The following is a 26790-nucleotide window of genomic DNA, read 5'->3' as shown; positions in this document are numbered from 1 at the left end:
GCGCGGATCAGATCAGATAGAACAACACAATCAATCAGATCAATAATCCATCAGTTATTCCACCGTCTTTGATAATCCATCACAATCTGACAACTGTACAAAGACTTTAGTCTGTTCGCGCGTTGGTGGGGCCCGTGCTCTGTGCGAACACACTTCTGCCACCCGATTGTACCGTGCCCGTGCGCGCAACGCCCTAGCAACACCAAAATCACTATGGCAAAGATGAGGCTGTAGAGCCACCCACGACAGCTATATATACGGGATATTATGGTGGGGTAGTATGTAGAGGCTTGCGATCATTTTGTACTAGTTATATATACTTGGAGTTTTGATAGTACGGCCACATGAGATAGTTTTAGGTGGAGCAGCTGATGCAGTCTCTATAGACGCCGCAGGAGCTGTAGAGCGACCACCACGTTTCTGGCGCTCAGTAAGTGACGGAGGTACTGCTAGAACTTTACGCTTCCTATCCTGGGTGGTTTGAGACACTCTTCTAGTGGTTTGGGCTTCGACTCGGGCTGCCCGAGTAGCTGCTTTTTCTGCTCTCTCCTTCTCCCTCACTACTTTGGCTGCCTCTCTCGCCACACGCCTTTCCTCTGCCCCCTGTTTCCGGAGCAGCTTAGCAGCAACTTGGAGATCCTTCCTATTAACTTTTGCGAGCTGCTGCTTGTGCTCTTCCTGTCGTTTCACTATCTCCCGTGCACGTGCTTCTCTAAGTTTACGTGGAGACCAGAAGACAGTACCACAGTGGTACTCCTGTCTCTGCTGTGAGTCAAGAGAACTACTTTGCTTCTTCTGCCTCTTCTTAACAGTAAGAGCCTCTTTTACCCCGTTGATTTCACGGTGTAGTAGCTGGTTCTCGACAGAGAGGTGATGGAGTTCAAGACTTAGCTTCTTTGACTCCACTGAATGGCTGTCGGCTACAGCAGTACGAACTAGCCGGTCCATCTTCCACCAGTCAGATTCAGGGAGACTTGACGGTGGGTAAATTTCTCAAGTATACGCTCTGGCTCTATAGGCCATATACCAGTGGCTTCAAACGACTTGAGAACTGTCTCTGTCTTAAACACTGATCACCAGTCATTCTAGAACAGTGGGGAGAAGTCTTTTTTCTTGACTGGGAGCAATCTCTGGCTCCTGTGGAAGTGGTCTGAGAGCGCGGCTGAGTACGCGGTTGAGTGTCTTGAATAGCACTACGTCGAGCGGCTGCGGTGTATACCAGTGCGGAGAAAATTTGTTGCAGGTTGGTATCGTCTCTAGATCTGCTTTTCAGTCAGTCATTTCAACCGAATGCAGCTCAACTAAATATTGACGCTGCATTGACACACTTCTTGCTTCGCACCTCTCAGGTAGGGATGGGAAAGTCTTCTGATGCACTACAAAGTTTTACGACTTGTGCGGACATCAGAAGAGAACTAGTCCGGGCCGGTGTATGGGATCCAACACTTGCAGGTGCATTGGAGAAAATGATAAGTCTGGCCGATTGGGAGTCAGATGCTTAACTGGTTTCAGAATGTAAAAATTAGCTCGATGTTATGTACTCTACTATGGAAGAAACTACAAGGGATCAAGCAAGCATTGATTCTAGGTTTAATCTGCTCTCTGATAAGATCAAGAGGAAGTTTGTCACTAATTTCCTAAGGTTGATATTGTTACGGATCCACCCGACTCCGGATCCACCCGGCCCCGGGGGGGCTGCCCGGGTGGCCCGCCGGGTCACGTGACCCAGACCACGTGACCTCGGTTGTGGCTACGCCCGATCGGGACTAGCCACGCCCACGTCCAAACACCATATCCATCATGGTGTCCAGTATCTAGCTCGATAGCTTGTATCTAGTCAAATACAATTCTTCTCTCAGGTTGCATCCCTCACAGATATAGAAGATATCACAGCGATATGCGTTCCCCCAATCCTGGATCATATCCCGTGCCTATACTAGGAGAGTGTAGCGTACTATGTGCTCTCTTAAAGTATATACTCTCTTGATGTACGTACACCGTTAAACTTACTCTCAAATTATACCTAACTAGCAGTAATAATGTTTATCTGGTAGAAGTTTCAGATAGTTACAGCTAATAATTCAGTTCCAAATCAGAAAACTTCTCTGCTTTGTGGATGGAGCTTCAAGCGCATCCCCCCAGATACAGGTCGAAATTGTTGACGGTAGAAGGGCACTGATTACGCGCATGGAGAATGAGACCACTACAGTCATTCAGGGCTTCCAAGATAACGGTCGTAATTTCGAGAAGACGTGTACAAAAAGCGCGCCTAGAACCTCCGGATATCACAGAATCACCAGTTTTCGCTTCGTTGGCTTGAAGTGCGTGGTCAGACACGAAACCGATGGGTACATTGATGATGCAATATGGCAGGCTACGGCCCAGGAGCAGGCGGAGACAGCCGACTCCCTGCCGCAGTTACTGGAAGTACTGTGGCTCGCTGACTCTGCTCTCATCTCGACACATACATCCACAATCACAATTAAAAGAGCAGGAAAAGAGGTAGAGTGTTCTTCTATCCTGGAAATCAAGAATAGAGCTACTAGTAAGAGTCTGGACATGGACGAGACTATAGCTCAGCTTTGGATATCGCAGACTTCACATCTGGCTGTCAGTTACTATAAGAATGGCCTTTTCAATGATGTTCAAATCCGGGATATGGCCCAGAATGTCCGCGATTGGGAAAGGAGCAATCAAAACGTTCTTTGCAGTCTGGGCTATCTGTTTAATCAGACCATTGAAATGGTGAAAGTTAGTGCTAGCCAGGCTGCAGTTGTCAGGTGCGACGGTGGAATGAAATTGGAGATCGTCATTATTGAGCAGAAGAAGGCCCCGTCGGAAGGCGTAGGCGTAAAACGGCAAGGAGAAAAGCAGGGAACCGACGACAACAAGCTGACGACAGAAAAGGGAGATCAGTATAAGGTTAGTAAGCACGTTGATAATGAACAGATCTGATATAAACTCTTTAGACGCCAGGTCAAATAAATACTGCATCTACCGCGACTCCTCTAATGACGATTGGAAACGCGTGGTATGAGACTGACATTTCTCGGATCCTGCGCTCAGCATCACTCCTCCCCCACAGCGGTGAAAGCTCAACTCAGTCTACGGAGATTGTTCACGAAGACATTCTTCTTTTTAATATTGCCCTCAAAGGAATTGAATCGGGCTACCACGACTGTTTCCGATCAATGCCCAGCGACATTAGTTCTTACCGCACCCTCTGTGCTACGTACGGTTCTCTGCGCGTCGACGTCTGTAAAGGGCGGACGCTCGGTGAAATCATCAAAGATTTGAAAGCCACACAAGACTATGATGAGTATCGCGATAAATCGAAAGCTCGAGATGCCGTGTTCGAACTTGTCTATTCTATCCTGCAGGATACATTTCAAAGCAATAACAAGTACAAGAATACCATCTTCAACGCTGTTTTGTTTGTCGTATCTTATCCTGGAACCTTCAAGTGGGAGACGAGAAATGCTGTACGAACCGTTTACGAGAGCAAGTTCATATTGTCGATAAAGCAGAGGGTGAACCTCGACCGATGGCACGAGCTAGATTTTGGAAAGCAGGCCAGCACTGACGAAGACGATGTGACGACGGAGGAGGAAAACTTGAATTTGTATGACTCCGACTATTTTAATTACTTTTAGATCAAGCATTAGTGAAATAACTAATTTACCAATGCTTTGTTTTCACAAGGCTGTAACGTCCATCCATGCGTAACGGAACAACCGCTGTAGCGGAACAATATCGTCTTCTTCACCACCTCAGATATAGCAACGTAACTATACAGAGCTATAGATACGTCTTGCTTACAGATTATCTACTGTTAGGTATATACATTGTCGAATTTAAACTAGAAAATTACAACAGTTGGGGCCTGTGGTTAGAGGGTCTATTCCCAGCAACCATTCGCGCCGTCGCTATTATCCCTTGCTTGATTGCGGAATTCGGCATATCTTGGAGCTTCGATGGCATAAGAGAAAGGTTTAATTGAGGAACTCTCCATCGCTAGGCATTGGCGATGCAGCGCACTCAAGATCGAAGATTCCGAGAGTTTCTCCGTACAGATGGAAGAGGAGGACTTGGCTTGGCATATGATTGGATATGGCTTTGTCATTCGTATTAAATGACGCGTGCTAACTATCCTCAATCTGATTTCTGAGCAACCACGTGCTTTTGTTCTATTTTTAACGCGATTCGTCGTCGCAGTGCCCGGCACTGGGCGGAATGGGCTTTCGCGCTCTGTCCCATCCATTTGCACCATAGTAAGTAGCCATGGATCCAGCCAGCCAGGCGCTGGTGCAAAATCTTCCTCCAAACGTACGTAGAACCTATGCTGCCCTAGCAGAATACAGCGATAATCGTGTATCGCACTACTATGTGGTATCGTGCGAGGGGACGACCCTAGAGATAGACAAAGGCCCAAAGCCAGCAATGCCTCACCCCATCAGAAGAGAAAGCCTTTGTTCGGCAGATGTTAAGAAAAACTGCTCTCGGATTTCCTGTACGAATCAAGGACATCCCCATCCCCCCCTCTAGCCTTCTGCATTGCTCGCCGGCGATTCGCAACGAAAGCGATCAAGCCGCCGGAAAGGAACTGGCCTCGGGCATTCGCAAAGCGGCACCCAGAACTCGCGCGGAGGAGAACCAGGGCGATAGATTGGAATCATTCTATCAGTGCGTATAAGAATCCGTGTGGATCTCTCTGTTTCGCGACGAAGCGTTGAGAGCCCCATTTTGCGACCTGCAGACGAACCTGAAGGAAGAAATTCGCAAGACATCCACTGTCTTGATTAAAGCTCTCCCGGCTTCGACAGAGCTGTGCTGTGGAGTTCCATGGCATTTCTTGGGGAACCCTCATCAGGAACGGACCTTAGGGAGACTAAAGTCCCACAACTAGTTGCTGGCCTTACGTCGACTTGGGTACTGGGGGTTATTACTGTCGGATTACGTGTTTTAGTTCAGAAACTCACCAAGAATAAGTTATGGCTGGACGACTGGCTTATCATCGCCTCGTTGGTATTAACCCTCCCCCCTTCCTCCGTTCCACCGATATCCACCTCCTTTTTGCTATCCAATGCGGGCCGGCCCATCGTTGCAGTAAATACTGACTGATGGGAAGATCTAATCGAGCACTTTCATATTCGACGTCACATACTGGAGTGAGTGCTCTGATCCTCATCTTCTCATCGCGTCAAGCTGATACAGAACGCTCGACAGTGGTAAATTATGGGTCCGGTCGCTACATTTGGGTCGGCCCACCTGTAGTAATGAAGGTATAGGCTATGGGCCTGTTTGTCGCTGAGTACATGTACACCTTGAGCATTGTCTTTATCAAGTGGTCGATACTCGCCTTCTATTGGCGTATCTTCAGTACCAACCCCACGACCCGGTTGCCCATGTGGATTTTGTACAGCATCATTGGCGCTTGGGGAATCGCAGTTGTTCGTTACTATACTTCTCAATTCAGAGAGACGGACGGCATGCTGACGCAATTGCAGATTTGGTCACTTCATTCCAACGCTTGCCGATATCCGCCTTCTGGGAAAGATTTGATCCAGTCAATCCCATGCCTGCATCTGAATACACTTGTGGCGTCGACGTTCACACTTTCTTTAAAGCCAATGCTATCCCGAATATCGCCACTGATGTATTTATCTTGCTTCTGCCCCTGCCGTACATCTGGACACTGCACCTGTGTTGGGCACAGAAGGTGGCCGTTACCAACATTTTCATCGTTGGTCTCTTGTGAGTCTCATCTCAGGAGACCTTAGATACATGACATTTGCAGCGCTGACCATGGCATACGACAGCGTCACGGTCGTATCTGTCGTGCGGCTCACTTTCGTCCTTGCACTCGATATCGCCTCCCCTGACGTCACTTGGAATGGAAGCGATGAGATGATGTGGACCGGTATTGAAGTTAATGTAGCCACTGTGTATGATACATCATGAACTACCTTGTCGCGGGTGGAGCTTACTGACATCCATCCCAGCCTGCCTGCCCTCCCTAAAGCCCATCCTCAACTTCATGATGCACGGCAACGTTAACCCCAAATCACACTCGTCTGGTCCCCAAGGCCACAGCGATATCGTGACCATCAGGAGCACGCCGGCAAAGGCAGAAAAGAGGTGGGGCGCTGCTGGGCTGAATAACTCAAACCACTTTGCGTCAAGCTCGCATATTAAAACATGGGGGTTTCGTATCATCGATGACCTATATCAGTTTGCACACCTTACAGATAACCAACTGGAGGCAATTGAGCTGGGTAGTATTGAAGAGAACGGAAGCGATGCTGGAGATACAGACTCGTAGGGTATCATCGTAGCAAAGAAGCACGAGGTGCAGCATCACAGCATCGCTAAGTCGATAATATGTTCCACAAGCGAGCTGATACTGTAGTTTCCGGGGTAACGATCACGTTTTCTTGCCAAAATCTTACAGTTCAAGTATTTATGTCTATCTTGCCACGCCTTGCTGTGAACGTCCTTGTCGTTGCCGTGCCTATCGTTGTGCCCTGCCGCCGCCAACGCTGTGCTAGTGGTATAGCCACAATGTAATAGAAGCAATTTTCACCCATCAACCTTGATTGGTGAGGGTAGTAAGCTAAGAGGACATCGTCGAGACACAAGCGGAACGGGTAGCGGGGGAAGCTACGGTGGTGAAAGGCAGATGAGGTTCGAAGCACGGAAATCCTGCGTCAACATTAGCGAAGGATCAGACTCAAAAGAGCGAGATGAAGGGCGAGATGAAGGTCACGGAGGCCCGAAGCGTATGTTCCTTGCATGAAGACCCAAGCCAAGCTGCCTCAGCACGTGGCAGGTGTGCAAGCTGTGGACGAGTGCGGTCGTGAACAGGATAACAAGGGTATGTCAGAGCATCTTAGCAACAAAGAGAGCGTAATTTTGAAGGCAAATTAGCGGGACGTGAGCTATCGCGCAAGTCGGGAATCCGCGATCATTTCGAGTACGCTGGCGCTTATCAGTCGTTCCCTTGCCATCTCGGCCTGCACCAGCACGCAAGGAATACACACAGCCACAGGCTAGGCGATCTGATAACCATGTTAAACTACTTCGTAAGCCACACCTGAGACGTGCGGGGTCGTATTGCACTAGACCGGATAAGTGGCTGTTTAAATTAGAAGTACCAACGTGGGGTGGCGATCTTGCATGCATCTTCGCGACACACCCGACACAGTGCTGCTGGTGACTTGCAGGTACTGCAGTAGGACTTATAGGTTCAGGTAGGACCTTTCTGGGTGTTCCAATAGTGGAAAGAGCTTGATGGTGGTGTTGTGGTGAGGGAAACTGGTTTTGCGACGACGTGAGGCTCTCTGCAGACCAGGCGCGGAAAGCGTCAACGCGATGGCAATGTTGGAGTGCGAAAGTGTCTGCATATTTAGAATTACCTATAGTATATAATTATCGCTAGTTCACAGTAGAAATTGAGGTGTACATGGAGTGAGAGTTGTTGGAAATCGAAGTACCGGTGAATTTTTCCGTGGTGGGGGGTTTTCGTTGCGCAAGGACTGACTTTAGTTTGTTATTGCTCAGCAGATTTCTGCCAGGCAGCCTGGGGCTGTGAGATGCCGCGTCGATAAGGGATCGCTCAGCGCTGCGCGATGCACCCTCACGCTATACAGCAGGCATGACGTGGATGCAAAGTCGGTCTAATCAACGTCTAGTACGTCATCTTCTAGTCATACTATGAGTAGTCGTCCTATTTGCTATGGTCAATAAGCATAATACGGGGTTATAAAAGTGTGGTACGCGTGCGTCATAATGTTGGCTACAATTGAAGATCTAACATGAAAGTGGCAAGTTGAGAAAATATTCAAAAAAAAGCAACAACAAGATGGCGAAACTTCTTGCTACTCTTCGCTATTACCGGCGCCTATAAGGTAGGGTGTATTTGCACCAGATTAATCTTTAGATATATAGTATCTATATACGGCGTAAGTCTTCTAGGACCTACAGCTATCCAACTCATCTCTTTTACAAATGTGAAAATGAAAGATTGTTCCGTAGAGGACGTCCTTAAGTACCATTTCTCCAACCGCGAACTGCTTGAAGAAGCATTGCTCGCTGCAGGGGCGTCAGTTTCCAGCAAAGATATACAAGGGAAACCGCAAGGTAATAAGCGCCTCGCTCTCTTCGGAGATTCTATTATACAAGAAGCTGTTCTAGAGCCATAGTATAACTCTGAGGAAAGTACTGGTAAGTGCGCACATAGATGAAGGTTTGTTGAGAGACTGGTCTTTACAGAGGAGAGTCATAACAGAGCAAAGAAGTTGTGCAGAAACACGAAGCTAAACCAAATAGCTGAGAGAAGCGGAATATTGAACTGTATTACTCAAAACCCATGCCAACAAGGTCAGGTAATCAGGAGACTGTTGCATTCACGGTTGAAGCGCTGGTGGGAGCAGTTTATTGAAATTGTGGAAAAGATATATTAAAGGTTAAGTAAGTCCTTGAGGCAATCGGTTCTTTCATAGCGGGATGAAGATGAATTTATTAAGATACGTAAAAAATCAGTGCGTATTGCATGATTTCTGCGTAGAGCGTATGCTAGCGAAAATATGATTGAAAAATAGTTAAGGGTAGTTAATAGGGAGAAAAAAGGCCAAAAAAGTGACTTCCAAGATTTTCTAAGCTGTTCAGTTATTGGTTCTATGAACAGAAAACAGTGTCAGTGTTCATCTACTGCAGGTGTTCCATTACGCGTAGATAAATCTCATCACGCTCATTTACTGCATAACTAGTTAACGCAGAAGCATCCCGGTACCTCCATCGCATACATCAAGTTACGCACCGCCCAATTAGCTGAGACCAAGCCAGCGGTGTAGAGAGATACATTCTTATGCACTTGCAGTTTCCGCTTTTTACAGGCCGCTCAATTGTTGTCCTGCGCTCATCCCTATCTCGCTTGCGACAAGTTTCACCTCCATTTAGAGGCCTAGGAGTAGAAATTGCCAGTCTGCTTCCTGCATCATGGACATACTCAAAGCATTTTTTGCGGAGATATAGACGCCTAACGACAGGCTGACTAGAGCCAGCGTGATCAGGGTAAGGCTTGTCGCAAGCGAGATAGGGATGAGCGCAGGACAACAATTGAGCGGTGTGTAAAAAGCGGAAACTGCAAGTACATGAGAGTGTAGAGTTATCAACTACACTTCGAGTCCTCCTCATGGATATTTGGCCAGTGGCCTCTTGTAGAGCACCCAGTCTTGGTGTTTTGGATAGATTGTCGTTTGTCAGGTCTTACGAGAAGCCTGATCTTGATGTCAAGCATCACATCCAAGAGCGAACCTTTGCGATGATTGAGGCGAAATCTTCGGATGTTGTTGTATGCATGTGCCTCTACAAGCGGAAAAACGGTATAGTTGATTGGCAGGTTCCTGCAAGCAGGAATGTCCATTACGAAGGGATGGACGTTATACGCTTAAGTCGCAGCTGTTTTCTGTAATTGAGGATTGAGGACAAGGACTTGTTCTGAGCCTTAGGGGATAAGCCCCTTACGAATTAAGAGCGTGGGCCACGAAAATGGAACAAAGCTTAGTTATCTATGGAATAACTGTTAACTAAAGTCAACACCACGCAACGAAGGGTAACACCTGACCCCGGGCAACATAAACACTAACCCAACCGACTAAATTACTCCATACAGGGCCTTAAACTGGGTATTAGAAGAGCCACGGTAATTGCCGCGACAGGCTGCGAAGGTTTCAGCTAGGGCTCGGACATATGTAGCCGATCTGGTTAGAGCACGGCAGAGTAATCTTTTCGGCATGCTGTACTCGTACGGTGCCGCTTCAAATAAGAGATGATCCACGGAGACTTTTACCTATCGAGCGCGTCAGCGCGCGCCGGTAAGGATCGTCATGCAGCTAGTGTAAGCGAAGGAGTCAGGGATACAGGCCGCAGAGTCCCTTGGCGTACGATCGCCATAATCCCTGCAATTCATCCACTTGGAACTTGCCAATCTACCGATAAGGTTCTTCTGTATCACATTTTGCGTAAGTCGGGCCGAACCAGCCGCGTCCGCTTTTACAAACAGTAAACAATTGCTAAGTCTACCAATTGGATCGGCTAGCGCACCTCAGCTGCGTCGGAAAACTGCAACTATTTAGGTGTGCTATCCGATACCTCCAGAACCCTCTTTAGGGGACCGCTAGGTACCGTGCACTGACGCTGAATGTGCAAGGATACGTAACGCGCAAACAACCACCCAATTCACCCACCAGAAGATCAAACTTTAGAGCCATGTGCCTGTGGCGGGTGATTTTTTTTGACGAAAGCGCTGATGTGCTTCCTGGGTCCTCTACTACAGTCGCACTCCAGACCATGTCTAAAAACAGTTTTTAAACAATCAAATTAAAGCTAACTATTAGTTAATCTCAATATTTTGTTTGATACCCAGATGCCGTGCGGACAGCGTCGAGGCGGCACAGCATACTCCAGATCAGCTTGGTAATCAAAGAATCGGGTATAACAGACCAGGCCTCTCGCAACCCATTCTCAAAACAATCCCACTCACTTTCGATGTCTCCTATATAGTCAAACTCGGGTGAAGCTCATAGAGTTTCTTTTTAAGTGCCTACTAGAGGTGTTCGACGGGGTTAAGATCCGGAGAATAGGGTGGCCAGTCGATCATCTCAATGTCGTGATCTCGCAACCATCTCTTAGAGATGCGAGCAGTATGGATAGGTGCGTTATCCAGCATAAATAGCTCACCGCGTCTGTACTAAGGCAGTAGCCCTTCCTCAAGTGCCTCCAAGTAACTCGATGCGGTATATCCGGCTCGTCGTCGTGATTGATCTCGTTGCATGATCGCCAGAGGACTCTTGCCTACAATACCACCTTGACCTATCTAAATTGCAGCCCAAATCATACGAGCGGGTTGCCAGCCAGTAGGAACAGCCTCTATCATCTAGTGAGACCATTTCTGCCCTAGTAATCTCATACCCAAGTGGTGTTGTGGCCTTTGAGAGTATTTTCAGTAACGAGGCCTTTGCCGAACTTTCATCTATGCGTCGCATCCTAACGTGCGTTTAACTCCGGCATCCAATTTATAATCAGATTTAGGAAACATAGCGTGGGGATGAGTACATAACACAGTGGTATCATTGCTGTCTGGATCGGCGTTCAACAATGCGCATTAACGTCCGTCCCTATATGCCGAAAACCCCGTGTGCCGAGAATGACCAATCGAATCCTGAGGGTCGTAGAAAAGTCTGTGATCCTTGCGATCCGATTGGTCATTTTCGGCACACGGGGATTTTCGGCACATAGAGACGGACTTAACATCGACGAGAATGGGTTCGCAATGGGCGGCGCTGCAACATCAAGGGTAGTTACTAGCTCTGACAGAGTTGGTAACCTCCTTCCCCATGTAGCGGAAAACCCTGTGGGCCGGAACGAGCCAATGAGAACGCGAGGTCAGCAGTCATCCCCGCGAGATGCTGAACCTCATTGGCTCAATCCGGCCCACCGGGTTTTCCGGCACATAGGGAAAGAGGTTAGAGCAGTTGTCGTACAGCCAGGCGATAGTGAGTGGGTAACAGTGATCGAGTGTGTTATCGCGTCTGGCTGGTCTTTACCACCGTTTGTGATCCTGTCTGGTAAGGCCCACCAGAGCAGCTGGTATCGAAACTTCCCACCAGACTGGACTGTCTGCATCTTAGAAAATGGCTGGGCAACCGATCGGCTTGGTGTAGAGTGGGTAAAGCACTTCAATCAGCATACGGCGGCTCAAATAGCTGGAGTCTATCGCCTTCTTATTCTAGACGGCCATAGCAGCCGCGCTACGCCAGAGTTTGACCAGTACTGCACAGAGAACAAGATTGTCACTCCCTACATGCCACTTCACACCTCTCATCTCCTCCAGCCACTAGACTTAATCTGCTTCTCGCCTCTTGAATGCGCGCACGGACGCGAGATTGAAGAACTTGCCTACCAAGGCGTCCAACACAGATAGTTAACTAGTTACAGACAATAACGTTGTTAATGCCGTCTGGCAAACGGAGACACCTCGTACAGTAACGTGCATCCCTCCGTGACGGGACTCCCTATATGCCGGGACTGGCCAATCAGATCATAGGTTTTGAAGTAGAAGTCTGTAGTTTAAGCGTTCTGGTTGGCTGGTCTCGACACATAAGGAGTCCCGTCACGGAGGGATGCACGTTAGCTCAGCCTCAGCAGCAGGCAAAACGTCTTTAAGACCGGCTCCATTGGGAATCTCAGATTTCAACAAGCTAGCTTATCCGCTAAGTTATTAGAGGCTATCAGATTGCGATGCAATCAGCGATGATACTCGCAGAGGAGAATAAGAAGTTACGTGAAGAAAAACAGCGTCAGCAATATAAGTAAGATCAACAACGTCAATACATTGCTTCTGGCGGAGTGCTCTAAGTACAGCAAGCTCAGCAGCTTACTATAGAGGCAGAAAAGGTAGTCATGGATGTTGAGCAGGGTGGGGGCAGTCAGCGGCGTCAGCGGCGTCAGCGGCGTCAGCGCGCGCCGCCAACGTGCACGAAGTGCCACGTTCAAGGATACACTCAAACACCATGTGGAGCTAGACAATAAGTTATATTTCTCAATTAGTTAGTTAACTATATCTAATTTTATTGCGTTGTTGTGGATCTATCGTACGTTGCGTCAGGCCAGGTTTGGTGGAGCGGCCAGCTCACTGGTTCACTGGTGGCGCACGTCAACTATCCGTGCCAAGGCGTAGCTTATGACTAAGCCACGTCAGCTGCGCTGACACTCGCCGCAGGCGAGTGCCGACGCTCAATACAATATTACCTTCAATACGATACTTTTTCAACTACTTTTGATAAACTGTCAAATAAGTACTCAACCACGCCAGTTCTTATACTGATTTTCGTACGCCAGTAACCCAGCAGTACGCATTGACGCCCATACGCGCTGTAATTGCTCATGTACTGGTTTGTAAGCTTGGAAATGCCGCTTCTTTTTCATAACTGGTAGTCATGCCCTTCATCTTTGAATATTCAAATATTAGCTGGCTTAACGCAGCTGCGAGCTTATTTTGAACCATCTTTCGTGCCGAATGAGAGTAAATAACTCCCATTGAAGATTTAAGAATTGTACGAGTCCTTTGTTGGCGTGATCGCCGTGATTGTGCAATCGAAGTCATAGTGCGCAATTCACCGATTGCTTGGTCTCCAGCCACAGACATATTATAGGCTCCAAACAGCGTACGTTTTACGTTCTCGCTAAGCTCTTCGTTCTCTAGACAAAAGTCAATATTGCGCTCGAGTGTCCGGATTGTTAGAGGCGTGTTTAGCTCTGGTGGTGGTGGTGGTGTTCTATCTGTAGTAGCGTTGCTGCTACTATCACTACTACTGCCAGTGTCTTGGCAATCAGCGTCCCAATCAGCAAAATCTCTCTGTACATTATCCTTGACGCGCTTGATATCCAATGGATATAATCCTGAGTCCCGCCAGCCTTTTTGTATTGTACGGGACTTGAATGTATGGGCGCGGATTGACTCGATAGCAGCCAAGAACTCAACCTTGTTGAAAGCTGTACAGCCTGTTCGGGTTGCATGATCAACAGCCTGCGCGTGCTAGTGCTTGTACGGCTGGAAACAGCCTACATCAAGCGGCTGGAGAAAGTGAGATGTATGTGGAGGCAGGCGATAGGCAATAACGTTGTGGTCCTCAAGGACTTCTAGAAACTCTTGGGTGCAGTGTGAATCAAATCTATCGAACAAAAGCAGCCGATACAACCCTTGTATATGCTTCTGGCTCTGTTTTACGAAGTGCTTTACCCACTCAAAACTTAATTGATCGTTTGTGTAGCCACTGTCGCTGTGTGCAACAAGGTAGTTGTCAGGTAAATCGGTAAAGTAGCGCTCAAGAAGTGCGTCGCCTTCAACAATAATCATTGGCGGGATAGCGTGGCCTGCGGCATTGACGCACTCGGTAACAGTCAATGATGTACGATTATCAGGCGTCCGTAGATAGACACGGCGGCGAGGTTCAAAAGTGACAACCCACTGGTCTTTTCCAATCCCAATGCGAAAGCCAGTCTCGTCAAAGTTCCAGATATCTGATGGCGGGATACCATGCGTCTGAATCAGGCTTGTAAAGGTGTCAAACCAATTTATGATAGAGTCTGAGTCATGCGCAAGTGCGCGATTGAGATTAAGAGATCGCTGTCGCCGTATATAAAGCTCAGGCTGCCGTTTGAGCCATTGTTTTGCCCATCGCGAGCTTGCAGTTGGTGGAGGACCAGGGCCATCATGAGCTTGTTGAAGAAGATAATTGGCACACGATACAATCATAGGTAGTCGTACACAAATACCAAGTTCATCAAGGCGTGCGATATAATCGTACAGCGCTTGGTCTTGCGCCTTAGCAAGCTTGTGGGTGCCAGAAGGACGTTGAGAATGTGTTGGGCGGCCCTTTGATCGGGCGAGTAATCGCTGGTATGGAACACCGTATTTGCGCGCAAGCTGCTTAAAATTGGGCTTTGAGATATCTTCGATAGACTCTAAGATCTCTGTAATGCGAACATTAATTAAAGATTGAGATTGAGCCATTATGGGGGCTATAAGTGGGGATCAAAGCGATAGAATTGCAAAGAAATATCGTATTGAAGGTAATATCGTATTGAGCGTCGGCACTCGCCTGCGGCGAGTGTCAGCGCAGCTGACGTGGCTTAGTCATAAGCTACACCTTGGCACGGATAGTTAACAAGTCCAGCGGTTTGTGCTGACGAGAGCTAGAGTGATTGAGGAAAAGCACGCGCCAAGCGAGACAGGGGTTAACGTGGGGTGATAGTTAAGCGGGGTGTGCAAACCGGAAACTGCAAGTGCATGAGAGTGTAATAATGCTACTCAGAGCGCTGGCCCTCCACAAGTTGCATACGACACTCATAAACTCCAAGTTGTATTACTAATGAGATTCATCCATCCTTTATCCCCATTGCTTCAGCTCCTGCCATTCCATCTACCCCGGATGACCAGCTTTGGCGAGGTGTCAATTGCATGACCCATGCGCCTGTTACGGCCCTCAAGTAACAGGAGGCGCCCAGCCGGCTTAACAGTTAAGACGGTAAAATACGCGACGGCGTAACGCCGTCAGGAAAGCAAGGACACTCCTTAGGACTAGCGTGTCACGTGACTGCTCACCAGCGAGCAGCGTTCAGCAATGAGCAGGACCCACAGCGCTCAGTATTGAGCAAAGGGACCAATCAGATAAGTGCTCACCTCTGAGCACTATGGCGCTCATCAACGAGCAACCACACTCCTTAGTATATAGCAATAGGCATTGAACCCTTATGACTCGATGTGTTCAACTTGAGTTACGAGTACAAGTACTACAATACAATAGTTACTTGCAAAGACATAGTTCATTACACCCTGTTGCTTCATCCGCGAAAACCAACCCAAGAATCTTGACACTAGAAGTCTTATATTACTTCCACTCGAGATCATACTCTTAACAGCGCCCCACGATGATCATCATCTTCTGACGTGGACATCGAGTAGTCTTCGACCTTGTGGTCCCCGTCAAGAAGAGAATCCTTCTTGTTACTTGTAACAGTTCGTACGAGCAACAGCCAATGCGACCCCAAGGGACGCTCTAGCAATAGATTTTTTTCAGTTAGCTGTGGTACGACAACTTTAGGCCGCAATGTGCCAGCGAGAAATACGATTAGTTAGTTAGGATATTAACTTTCCATCTTAGAGCATTTTGTACTTCCCCTTTTGTCAAAGTTTGGCTTCTTTGTTCGTATTTGATAGAAACTGGGGTGGACTTGTTAGTAAGGGTCCGGTCATGTTTCGTAGATTGCCGACTAATAACATCGTCTTTTGGCATGTGATCCTGGTGACGGTCAAATTGATTACGTAATTACAGTAGAAGAGCGGAAGCGGCTGTCGCTCGGCTAATCACAAGCGCGATGCAACGCGGTACTCGGCGTCAAATCATGAAGAACAACATGTCACATGTCTACCACCCTCTCCCCCCCCCCCAAAGACTCCTGCACTTCACACATCAGCGCTGCTATGCCCTATACACCATCACCGCTCAGTTCGACCATCTCCCTCTGACTTGATGACGTCTCTACATCTCCGCCCACAAGGTCCCTATCCCCCATTGTCTATCGCAATGCTTATCGCTGACGTAGAGATAGCACCACTGCCCTGAACGCCATTCCCTACAATAACGATACAATCAAGACGTGGCCGACGAGACGATCGCACTCGATGGATATGGATTCAGGAATTAGCATTGGTGACGATGCTGCTGCCCAAGAAACGCCTCGTCCCCCAAAACGCCGTCGCAACCTCGACACCGGTTTTCACCGCCTGCGTCTCCTACAAAAAGCGAGTCAACCGCCTCCATTTCGTCACACGGAAGCGGAAGGCTCAGTCCTGTTAAGCAAATCCAGGCCCTCGAAGATTTCGACCGCCCCGTCATTTTCTGCGACTTCGATAGCCTCGAGATGGCTGGAGAGCAGACACGTCCGGACGTCACTACAATGCACATAGCAGCTCAAATGCTTACTGATGGATTTAAGATGCTTAATTATGACAGCACAGACGAATTCAATGCAGCAATTGCCGAGCTTCCGGAGTTAGACCGGACGAGATTACAGTATCCAATGCCCAAACATCCTCGACGTGCTGAGTATGGAGCAACGCCTGCAATCAGCAAGATTTCTAGCATCGTCTCCGCTGCATGGCAATTGAATTCTGGTACAAGAGGAGCCGAGGATGAGTGGAACACAGAGGTCCAATATCAGCTACTCAAGATTGCTCTTGAGACAAGTCGGCATTCGAAGGCGCTCTCCATCCGTTCCGTGTGCGTTTGGTATCATTCTTTTCTCCTAACCCTGAACCATCTAGGCTAATATCGTTAAGGGAAACTGCTCGTATCGACCCTCCGGCGCTCTGTAACCACAACCTCCCTGGCCGGGTCATTGACTATGTTGTGTGCCTCCAACCTGACTCGGTCATGTCAAGCGCCTACCGGTCCCTCCGGCCCTTGGCTTCGAATACGGTCATGTCCTGGAACCACGTCACCTGTCTACAGAACCTACCCATCGCCATCAACATCGAGATCAAGGGCCCTATGAAGTCGTAGACAGACGGCAAACCACAAATTGGGATCTGGACGAACGCGTGGCTGCGGCAATGCGAGCTACTATGGGAGGACGGCTGGACTGCGCCCGCAGCTATGCACAAAGACTGGCCAGCGATACCAGTGCCCATCTCACAAGGTCATGATTGGCACTTGCTAGTTGTCACCAAGACTAATGAAAAATTGGTCTTTAGGGAGCAGATAGTGATTGGGAGTACCCGGAACTGCTTTGATGCCCTTAAGGTCGTGGCTGTGCTACATTGGCTCTTGAACTGGGCTTAGACCATTTGGCGGCCGTGGTTTTTGTCATTAATTGCTGAAGATGATGAATGACTGGCATGAACAGCAGAACGCGGGATCGCACCTGCACGACACGTCTTAGTGAAAAACATCCGATCATCCCTTGGCGCAACAGTCACAATCGGAACATAGTTAATTACTGATGAGCTTCTAGCTTGATTCACTATTGGGTGCTAACCGGCAAAGCTCACAATGCAAACTAAGCCCTAGACAACAGGCATGCCACAGGCCCGCTCAAACTGCGGCCATCTGAACTATCTTGGAGCAACTTCATTGCATACCAACCATCAAAAAATTCATTGTTTAACACTGCGTTGTTAACACCCATGACCATCGCGGCATTACCGAGACAGTCTGTACATGCTCACAAAGCTTTCACGAAACTTATTTTCGTTGGTCAGATTGAATATTGAGGAGCTGGTAAACTTACCGAATAACAGTTGTGTAATTGGAGTTTGTGAAGCTTTTCAACGCAGCATACATTGCACGAAGGGAGGAACATGGAACGGAAGGAAAATACACTGTACGCCTTTAGGTACGCACATGTATATAGAATAATGCAAACAGGTCAAGAGACTCTGAATTAGGAAAAGTGGTAAGAGCTAGCAAGATAGGTTTATAGGGACAAAACGCATTCTAAACTGGATCTCCAAAAGATATTGTAATGTCATTGGCACAATGTGTAACGAGATACCAAGTTTTCACTCAACCGGCCCCATCCACACACCAGTTAGTTTGACAGCTGTGGTAGACGGAATCTTGCTCGACCCATCGAATTGAATGATTGCAGTTATTGGGAATTGAACCTCAACGAAACTACGAGCAACAAACGTAAGCTCGAAGTCAATGCTTGCCCTCGTCTGGTGGCACCGAGCAGAAAACACCAGTGCTCGAGTGTTGACGGTCGCCGGGATAGAGATCCGACTCGTACTGAACGAACGCGCACCGAATTCGAAGAAGACATAGGACGAATTAGAGACTGTATGGATACGCATGAGACCCCTGGGAGCCCATTGAGGGTGGTCGAAGCTACGCCCGCCCTCAAAATGACGCCAAAGCATAGGGCAGGTAAGTTCCCATAGGCTATGCTCCGAGAATGTCGCTGCGGCTAAGACCGCATTCCAAGATGTACTGGTACCCTCGCGGAGAGGATATTGCGCATCCATGTCAAACTTTGGACTACTCTCAGTTGCTTCGCGAAGCTGGCGTTCGCGGTCTACGTGTAGATCAAAAATCTTCTTCTGGAAAGCGAGCCTCGTTTCCGCTGCAAAATCCGGAATCCCGGATCGTCTATAACGGTTCTGTATACGAAGGGCATGTTGCTCCCATATGATGGTCGGATCTGATATAGGCTCGCTCGAATCATCTCCCTCGTCCCAGTCCTCTAGTGCTGTTCCATCATCTTCCTCTTCCAGCTGCATGTCTCCTAAGCTTCCTGCAAGTAACATCCCACTATCTTCTTCCTCTGAAACTAAATCAAACATGCTATCGCGATTCACGCCGAACTCAGACCGTTTGTCTAAATCCCGGTCGCGCAACACATCTTCAAGAGTGTAGCTTTTCTCAGCCCATTTCCGGCGGGCTTTCTCAGCAGTGGAAGCTGGCATTTCTTTCTTTGACATATTCATGTGCATAGATAAAGCACAATGAGCGTGCTTTAACTTCTTTCGTACAATTTCTACTCCGTCGGTATCACCGGCAGCCTTACACGCATCACGCTGTTGCTGTAGCGTTGTGATTTCTCCCCGCTTTTCTCTAAGCCAGATCTGCAGCTGTAGCCTTGCTTGAGCAACAACTCTGAGCCGTAGATCTTCGCCATGCGCGTCTCTATACCATCGGCGGAGTGCGCGGTCCCGAACTTGGTGAAAGTGGTGTTCGAGGTGTTGCTTTTCATGTTCGATGAGCTTTGCCTTTTTCGCCATCTGGAAATATTAAGGTTAACAAGATATCACTGTGCAAGGTATATTACAAAGTACTTAGGTGCTGTGTTTCTACTCTGACTGCAAGGTTTGGGAAAGAGATTGGAAGTAAGGTATGGGTGATGATGAGGATAGGAAGTAGCAAAAAGCGGGGTTGGCCATACAGGTACCTATCTAAGCGATAAAGTCCGTCCCTATGTGCCAAAAATCCCCGTGTGCCGAACATGACCAATCGGATCGCAAGTATCACAAACTTTTCTACGACCCTCGGGATTCGATTGGTCATTTTCGGCACACGGGGTTTTCGGCACACAGGGTCAGACGTTACTAGGCGAGGCTGAAAGCATGAATGTGATCTTCGAGCCAAAAAACTCAGCTGCTAGTTTTGGTGGGGAAATCGGGCGTTACCCGGGCGTTACCCTGGCCCTCCACCTCGGTAAGTAGTTTCAGATGCTAATGGGGTCATTTTTGTTCCTTGTTTGACCTTCCTTGAGATAAGGTAGCCGGCTACTTCGACCGTCCGCAAAGTTAATACAATTACACATGATGCGCGCTAGGGTGCGGCTCATACAGATCTCAACCTCTCCTTATCTTGGTCCACTGCACAAGCAGAAATATTGCATGAGCCTTTCCGAAACTTTCCTAAGATCTGTAGACCAATCAGCGAACATCTCAAGTGCATAAAGATTTGCACGTGACAGTGGGAGGCTACTCCCTCGTACGATTTTCCGGCACACGGTGGGTCGGCGAACACACGGCCCTACCCGGCCCTTCTGGTCTCATGCATATTCGCGCGCAGCTACTCCAACGTACACCAATAGGAAATTCCAGGTGACCGGAAAGCTAGGCTGCAAGTGTCATATGAGGTACAATGCTGACGAAGGCACTTACCCACAATGTACCAACCGCCGTGCGGGGGTCTTGGGCATGCTGTTGCGTTTGAGCAAAGAAGCGTGTGGGAGATATAAGTTGCTAGGAATATTAGAGCATCATTGTCTGTGGCGGCATCACCGGTGCCATAGTAGGTCCGATTCTTCGCAAGAAAGTCCCGGATTAAGCAATATAATCTGCGGGAGGTTGAATCCCGCTCTTCCTACGCAGGGAATCCTTCATGCTGAGGGCGCAATGAGACGATGCTGCCGACTCAAGGGCATTAGCCCTGATAATTGCTAACAAGTCCTTCTGAGCGCGATAGCACGTTGTTTCGGATAGATCTACCTCTCCGCACTGATTCATAACGCGAATCCAGTGATCGAGCCACCGCTCGAGATCCCAACTCGGAGATTCACTCTGCTGGGCTGGATACCTGACAGTTGGCTTTCTGTTTCGCACGGCAGTTGCCGGCGTGGACTGCTTCTTGAGAGCGATTCATCGGTCACACACCTCATCATGAGGATGAGGTAAAGGTGACAAGCAGCAATTGAACGGGCGGTGTTGAGAAGGAGCTCACCTTCTCTGTGCTTTACCTTTGCGTACTCTGCCCTTTCGTATATCCAGTCCTATTTATTTCTTGCTGGCTTTTGTCTGGCTGGTTGATGACGTCGCTCCAGCTCTCACTTCGCTGGCTGTTGATGTGATAAGCTCGTTGAGTTTCAGTAGTTTGTTCTTTGGTTTCGAGATGTCGTAATATGCCCAGGTACCGTCTATCCAGTAAAATAAAAGCCATTTGTGTGACCAGACGGTCACTGTACGACGTTGTAGTCCTAACCAGGCTCATAACTGTGAGCGAGTAGATGCTGGAAGCAGAAAGGAAGGGGTATGTGGATTGCTACCAGAGGAATAGTAATGGAACCATATACCTTGCGAGTGATTATATGGTGAAGCACATAAGGAATCAGCCGTGTTGGCAGACAGATTCGAAGCCTGCCGATCTGAGACTTTGGCACCTGTAGTAGAAGATCGCAGCAGCTGTGCTGATCGCCAGATAATCACTATCTGATTCCTGCGTAGCCGAAACATGTATAACTAACTTTCAATCATACGGCCTGTGTAACTTCTTGCAAATTGCAAATGCTTTACTTCTATTTATCTCATGCTCTACTCTATCCGTATCTTTCAATGAGTACCACTCGCCCCAAAGCAACTCGACGAAGAGTTGCGTGTGAAGAATGCTACCAAAAGAAGATCCGATGTAAGACAGCTCGAAGTTAGTTGTGTTTTTTTTTAATAGAGATAGGCAATGGAGGAGATATGTGTATCCAATGCGAAGTACGTGAAAGCCTTGTTTCGTAATAGGTTCGATTATAACACCACAACAGCGAAGTGTGTCTGTGTGCACCTATGCTGCGGGTCGTTCACGGTACCATTCACGGCCCTGTTCACAAAAACGTGTTGCTAGTCTCGAGAAAAACGTGCTTTCTGTCCTAAAAACGAACGAAAGTCGGCGAGGAAGCAACGGCTGACTTGCCATACGTAAATTGCCCGTTTTAGCTCGGAGCTAGCCCAACTACAGAAGCCCCAAAGAACATGTTCACCATATTAATCGAGGCGCATGACATTCAATTAGAACCCGAGAGTGCCCTGTCGTGTCTGGATTTTGGTTCTGTCGAGGAAGTGCTGAAAGCCTCGGATCCCGACTTCGACTTCGATTTCAATTTACATGAAATCGCCGATTTTGAGCATCTCCTAGGAACCAAATTCAGAAACAGCGCTACTGATTATGCACTAGAGCAGCTTGATGAACGGATAGTAGCTGACAGAGCAGAGGTACGCGGTCGCTTCCTTTGCTGAACGTTTCCCATTAAACGTTTCCAAGGCAAATTCATGTGTGAGTTCCAGGAGGTACAGAGTTAGCAGCATATTCCAAAACACAAATAGAGGTAGCTGCAAAAAACAAGAAGCACTCGAGAAGATTGAAATAGTACCCTCGCCAGGATACCAATCTTCTCTTGCTGACATGTTGCGTAAGAGTGTTTCTAGAGAAGGAAACCAACCCCTGGATCTAACCCGTCTTCCTACAAGTAAACCAATTGAAGGCATGTTTGCCAAATATCTGGGAATGTAATACCTTGCTAATATTTTGCCAGAGGCATTTAGAGATCCAGATGGGTAGGAGCTCTGAATAGTTGAATACATGTCACTATCTCACAACTAAAGTAGCCTAGGTCTGTTCATTGCGAAAAAAGATATTACAGACGTGCAAGAGCATCTTATCGACCCGGCGAATATAGGCTTGAGAATTAGTAGCGTGTCTTTACTACTTGCCTCGCTGTCCTGTGAAGCTTTGCTAGATCTGAAAGCAGGCAGTGCTGTCAAAGTAGCCTTGCTAGATGCGGTGGCACAAATAGTAAAGCTACTGCTCCATCAAAACGACAGCATCTACAAATTTCAGGTCCGTAACACAAGACGATATGTGCTGAAATATGGCTGAACCCAACCAGGCGCAAATCTCTGTAATTAGTCGAGTTTTATCTATCCACAGCAAAGAAATTCATTGACAAACATCAGCTCTATCTTGCCGAAAAACCTGGATCAGGGGATCTACCCGCGTTAATTCATGGCAGTGTTTCAACGACAGCCTCCTTGGGTCTTCATTCAGAATCTGGGATACGCAGTTTCGGCATCACCAACGAGCAGGTCATACAAGTTGAACGAGCTATGTGGATGCTCTACTACATTGACAAATCGTACGCGTTGATATAGAAAACGTTTCCCGTAAGCTTCAAATGTCTCTACGGTCAAAAGCTGAGGCTGACATGAATGAATAGTTAATTGGTAACAGTGCGCTTCAAGCTACGGGCCCGCCTATGGACATACGGGTGAATGAAACAGGAACTCTTCCATCAATAAATGGATTGTAGGTACGGTCTCAGTACTCCAAAATCTGTTTGAATATCCTCGAATTATCTGGATCTGCAAAAGACCTGACACCTCAAGATCTCCTCGACAGAATCATGGCGCTCTCAACAGCTCTTGAAGAATGGCAGAAGTCTGATGAAACCAGCCAAATGACACTCTCTCTAGGACGCGAAGCTACTAAATATGTCAAGTTCCAGCCCTTGTACCGCTACCATGAAGCCATTTTTTCTTTGGGAAGTACAAGCATGCCCAAACACCACTCTTCTGTGCTTCTGAGAACTTAGAAGTTAAGCAAATTGCTCCAGCGATCCATCCAGGAGATAATCACATATTCCAACACAACATCGCCTACATCTCTTCTACAGGATTGGTACGTATGACAGAAAATTTCATAATCGGCTGTTTTAGTTGTGCTTACACCTAAGTGTAGGAACCACGTATATACTGACTGCCTTTCTTTATGTTCCCTTTCACTGGACATCCTCTCAGAATCAGACCGGGGCTACGAAAACCAGAACCAAGCTTTACTAAATATCAGCAGTGGATTCTTTGCTAGGAGAAGCATGACAATACCCCATGGCTCTTGATCCAGGGAGGTATCTGCTTTGGCTCAGCTCCTAATGCACTAACAATTATCGTGTAGTTAGGATTGAGTGCCCTTTTTCTGGACGTGTTTACAATATGCAATGCTGAGCATTGCCATGTCTAGTACTCTTACGAATTCTTTCGTGATAGTCAAATTGCAAGCTATATGGTAATCGTGATGATCAAAGGGCTGTTCCAATGACGGCTGTATTGATTGCTCGCCTCGTGCTTTATTTCAGTCTTTGTGCTAGCAAGACCATACATTAACTGCTCCAAAGGCTCAACATGAGTCCTTTCAGGCGACGCCAGCAAGCACCACCAACATGTACTGAGTGCCATACCAATGCTTTAGATCGACCGAGACTGGGAAGGGCTATCTAAATGGTGGATGTTTTTGCGGGTTGAGTCATGTAAATGTAAAGACTAGTTAGCAGGCCAGGCTGCTAGTCTTTGCATTCAAACAGTACATTCTGCCTTTGCGATCGGCTTCTCATAGCGTGATCGGGACCGGTGTAGGATGAAACCCGGAGTACCTGTAAAAGTAGAAACTGTAAGTGCATGCCACTGTGGCACACGTATCCAATCGCCTTCACCGTGTAGTGTTTCCTATGGTCGGAGCTAAGGCTCCGTGTGCTTCCAGAAGTTCCGTAAGCAACTCTAGCCAGTAAACAGAAGCGGGCAATCGTTGCGTCAATGAAATGTGCGCAACTATCTTAGTTATGCAAGACGGAATGTAGTGAATTGGGACTCCCAGCACCGGAAGAGGACTGGACTTCTACCCTAGTGACCAGTGGTAATATGGCAGAACGCTAGAAGAAGGATATCGGAAGAAGGTTGCTGGTAGAGAGATGCCAGGCGATTCCATAGGAACAGGTTGGATTCGTCGTCAATTAACCGAGTCACATTGGAGTGCTCATAAGACCCTTTTATCAGAGGTTGCGGGCTGCATGAGCGACGCATGAGCGGCTGCGGAGACGTCTATCATTACCAAGTGAGCCCTTCGTGTTTTAGGCAGGCTGGAGAGTGAGGACAAGCTCAGGCACTCCTTGAGCTGCCGCGGTTGGAAAGGGGGGCGGAAGCGACTTTCGCCAACATAGATGCGATGTGAAATGGAGGCGCCGGTAAAGTAGGAGAGTAGTCCAAAGTGGACCACTAAAAGCGCCAGATTTCTGAGCGGCGCACTCTCGGCAGACTGGGAAAATCGGAAGTAGACGGCACACATACCTGTTTATGCCATGGAGGAGCACTCTTTGGATTCCAGTCTCTTTTCCCACACCATAAACATCTCCGCCATCATAGCAACACCCCTCCGCTCTATCGTCACCCACATCACTAGCCACGCCAGGCATATCGGATACGGTACCCACCACCATCAAAATGGAGACGATGGAGAACATCAATCGCTCGCCTTCGCCGCACAACGCGCCAACTTCAAGTCGTCGGAGCCATCACAGACACCAACCTCCGAGAGTAGTGCCCTGAAGCCGGTCAAGGTCAGGTTCTCCCCGAACCAAAAGCCATTCTGCCACCCCGCAAGCGAGCCAAGACCGAGGACGAGAAGGAGCAGCGGTGCATCGAGCGTATAAAGGGGAAGCGACAGGAGTACGAGGTGCTCCAGAACGAGAAGGACGAACTCAAGGCCAGTATCAGAGCTTACAGGGATAAGATGGCCCAGATGGAGGTTGGGCTCTGACACTACCGCACAAAGTACCCTGGCGAAGTATCAATGTTCACGTCCGATTTCTTGACACTACCAAATCACTTCTTCGACACCATCTGCTCTGCGCAGATCCCGATATCCTTCCCCGCCCCCGAATCGATGGAACCGGTGAACTCACCACGTGACTCCTCATGCCAGCCCGAGGCGCCCCCCATCCAGCTTTGAGCCCACCCCCGAATTTGACCCGACACAGTACTCTGCTGCAGTATTGTGCGACATGCAGTGTCAGTCAATTGGGGGAAGCTTACTACCGGCGATCTTCGCCTAACCGTCTCCCTTGAACCTCCTGATCTAGTCAATGAGAAGTTAATCATGGAAAGCTTTTTCGATTTCGACCGGTTCCCAAAGTACTGTTCAACAAGTACTTCACCAGAACCCGCTTTTAACATTATAAATCTTTCATCGGTCGATGTCCTTGGTTCGGCTTTGTTTGAATGCAGCTCTCATTCTAATCCTTGGGGCTTCCATGACAACTTTGACGCAAAGTTCTACGACTTGCAGAATGCTTCTGGTGCAACTTCGGTTAGCGACGAAGCCTTCGCAGCGGAACAACTTTAAAATCGACGCTGTCTCGAGACTTAGTTAGGAGGTAAAAGAACAAGCCGTTCGGGCAAGGGTGGATGTGGATCACAACTAGTACCAAATTTGACAGCCCGAGTGGTCCAGCAGTCCAGCAGTCCAACGGCCTAATAGTGTGACCTGAACACCTGAATAGCTCTAAACATGAGGTTGTAGAGTCCTACGCAATACGCGTTATTGCGGTTTATTCTAGTGGATACACACACGGGTGTCAAATATAAACATGTCACAGTACAGAACGTCTCAAGTTGCACTCTCTGAATTAGATACATAGAGCTGATTGGCTGAAACTTCCTGCAACCTTTTACAGAAGCAGATCACGTGAGAAACAAAAAATCCAACTTGTCCCAGTGTCTCTCCATTGTCTCTATGTAGCCTTTCTGCCATTTCAGTACTAACTATTTACACAGCCTTGCCTCGTCCGTTTGCTCTAACAGCCGATTTTCAAACCTGTCCCGAACTGATTCAGCGAATGCTTCCATGATCTCAGGACTGAACTTGTCGCCAGTATCAACCCCAAACTTAAAAGGTAGAGCAGATACTGTTGACGAAAGCAGAATGAACGTCTTGAGTAAAACATTTCTCTTCTTAGCATTCTGTACAAGATCAGCCTCGTTTCTAGTGACAATTGCTTTTTGTAGTATAGAGCGGATGAAACACATTCTCTGTACATCCCAGAGCGATAAGTATAACGTACCATGTTCAAGGTTGATTTTTTGTCACCGTGGGATTGCTTTGCTTCAGATTGTGCACCTATCGTCTCTCG

The 26790-nt window shown here is 47.9% G+C and overlaps 11 protein-coding genes across 11 annotated transcripts; 8 read left to right on the top strand and 3 right to left on the bottom strand.

The window, feature by feature from the left end:
* Positions 1 to 312: 312 nt before the first annotated feature.
* On the bottom strand, positions 313 to 879 carry COCVIDRAFT_80667 (hypothetical protein; the record flags this gene model as incomplete). Its single annotated transcript, XM_014695205.1, has 1 exon — positions 313 to 879. A coding segment is annotated over one exon (567 nt), but the record flags the coding sequence as incomplete, so codon positions are not given.
* Positions 880 to 2187: 1308 nt separating this feature from the next.
* COCVIDRAFT_114837 (hypothetical protein) lies at positions 2188 to 2388 on the top strand (the record flags this gene model as incomplete). Its single annotated transcript, XM_014695204.1, has 1 exon — positions 2188 to 2388. A coding segment is annotated over one exon (201 nt), but the record flags the coding sequence as incomplete, so codon positions are not given.
* Positions 2389 to 2658: 270 nt separating this feature from the next.
* On the top strand, positions 2659 to 3653 carry COCVIDRAFT_114847 (hypothetical protein; the record flags this gene model as incomplete). The annotated part of the gene is made up of 2 exons (XM_014695203.1): positions 2659 to 2922; positions 3105 to 3653. 2 exons carry the CDS (start codon positions 2659 to 2661, stop codon positions 3651 to 3653), a joined length of 813 nt encoding a protein of 270 aa, XP_014550689.1.
* A 1189-nt stretch (positions 3654 to 4842) lies between these two features.
* COCVIDRAFT_42865 (hypothetical protein) lies at positions 4843 to 6322 on the top strand (the record flags this gene model as incomplete). The annotated part of the gene is made up of 5 exons (XM_014695202.1): positions 4843 to 5025; positions 5289 to 5454; positions 5508 to 5754; positions 5820 to 5945; positions 5983 to 6322. The coding sequence occupies 5 exons, from the start codon at positions 4843 to 4845 to the stop codon at positions 6320 to 6322; spliced, it is 1062 nt and encodes a 353-aa protein (XP_014550688.1).
* A 5010-nt stretch (positions 6323 to 11332) lies between these two features.
* COCVIDRAFT_114828 (hypothetical protein) lies at positions 11333 to 11983 on the top strand (the record flags this gene model as incomplete). Its single annotated transcript, XM_014695201.1, has 2 exons — positions 11333 to 11381; positions 11523 to 11983. The coding sequence occupies 2 exons, from the start codon at positions 11333 to 11335 to the stop codon at positions 11981 to 11983; spliced, it is 510 nt and encodes a 169-aa protein (XP_014550687.1).
* A 3485-nt stretch (positions 11984 to 15468) lies between these two features.
* On the bottom strand, positions 15469 to 15687 carry COCVIDRAFT_114839 (hypothetical protein; the record flags this gene model as incomplete). The annotated part of the gene is made up of 1 exon (XM_014695200.1): positions 15469 to 15687. A coding segment is annotated over one exon (219 nt), but the record flags the coding sequence as incomplete, so codon positions are not given.
* Positions 15688 to 15917: 230 nt separating this feature from the next.
* Positions 15918 to 16187, top strand: COCVIDRAFT_114823 (hypothetical protein; the record flags this gene model as incomplete). Its single annotated transcript, XM_014695199.1, has 1 exon — positions 15918 to 16187. A coding segment is annotated over one exon (270 nt), but the record flags the coding sequence as incomplete, so codon positions are not given.
* Positions 16188 to 16644: 457 nt separating this feature from the next.
* Positions 16645 to 17405, top strand: COCVIDRAFT_42864 (hypothetical protein; the record flags this gene model as incomplete). The annotated part of the gene is made up of 3 exons (XM_014695198.1): positions 16645 to 16844; positions 16904 to 17067; positions 17131 to 17405. 3 exons carry the CDS (start codon positions 16645 to 16647, stop codon positions 17403 to 17405), a joined length of 639 nt encoding a protein of 212 aa, XP_014550684.1.
* A 719-nt stretch (positions 17406 to 18124) lies between these two features.
* On the bottom strand, positions 18125 to 18844 carry COCVIDRAFT_114825 (hypothetical protein; the record flags this gene model as incomplete). Its single annotated transcript, XM_014695197.1, has 1 exon — positions 18125 to 18844. The coding sequence occupies one exon, from the start codon at positions 18842 to 18844 to the stop codon at positions 18125 to 18127; it is 720 nt and encodes a 239-aa protein (XP_014550683.1).
* A 3394-nt stretch (positions 18845 to 22238) lies between these two features.
* Positions 22239 to 23727, top strand: COCVIDRAFT_42863 (hypothetical protein; the record flags this gene model as incomplete). Its single annotated transcript, XM_014695196.1, has 7 exons — positions 22239 to 22342; positions 22529 to 22628; positions 22790 to 22968; positions 23064 to 23100; positions 23143 to 23342; positions 23433 to 23510; positions 23571 to 23727. The coding sequence occupies 7 exons, from the start codon at positions 22239 to 22241 to the stop codon at positions 23725 to 23727; spliced, it is 855 nt and encodes a 284-aa protein (XP_014550682.1).
* A 1233-nt stretch (positions 23728 to 24960) lies between these two features.
* On the top strand, positions 24961 to 26003 carry COCVIDRAFT_42862 (hypothetical protein; the record flags this gene model as incomplete). The annotated part of the gene is made up of 5 exons (XM_014695195.1): positions 24961 to 25084; positions 25219 to 25368; positions 25447 to 25553; positions 25612 to 25669; positions 25741 to 26003. 5 exons carry the CDS (start codon positions 24961 to 24963, stop codon positions 26001 to 26003), a joined length of 702 nt encoding a protein of 233 aa, XP_014550681.1.
* Positions 26004 to 26790: the final 787 nt, after the last annotated feature.

This window comes from Bipolaris victoriae (assembly GCF_000527765.1).
Source record: "Bipolaris victoriae FI3 unplaced genomic scaffold scaffold_172, whole genome shotgun sequence".
Lineage (NCBI taxonomy): Eukaryota > Fungi > Ascomycota > Dothideomycetes > Pleosporales > Pleosporaceae > Bipolaris > Bipolaris victoriae.
This window is presented reverse-complemented; position numbering and strand designations above follow the sequence as displayed.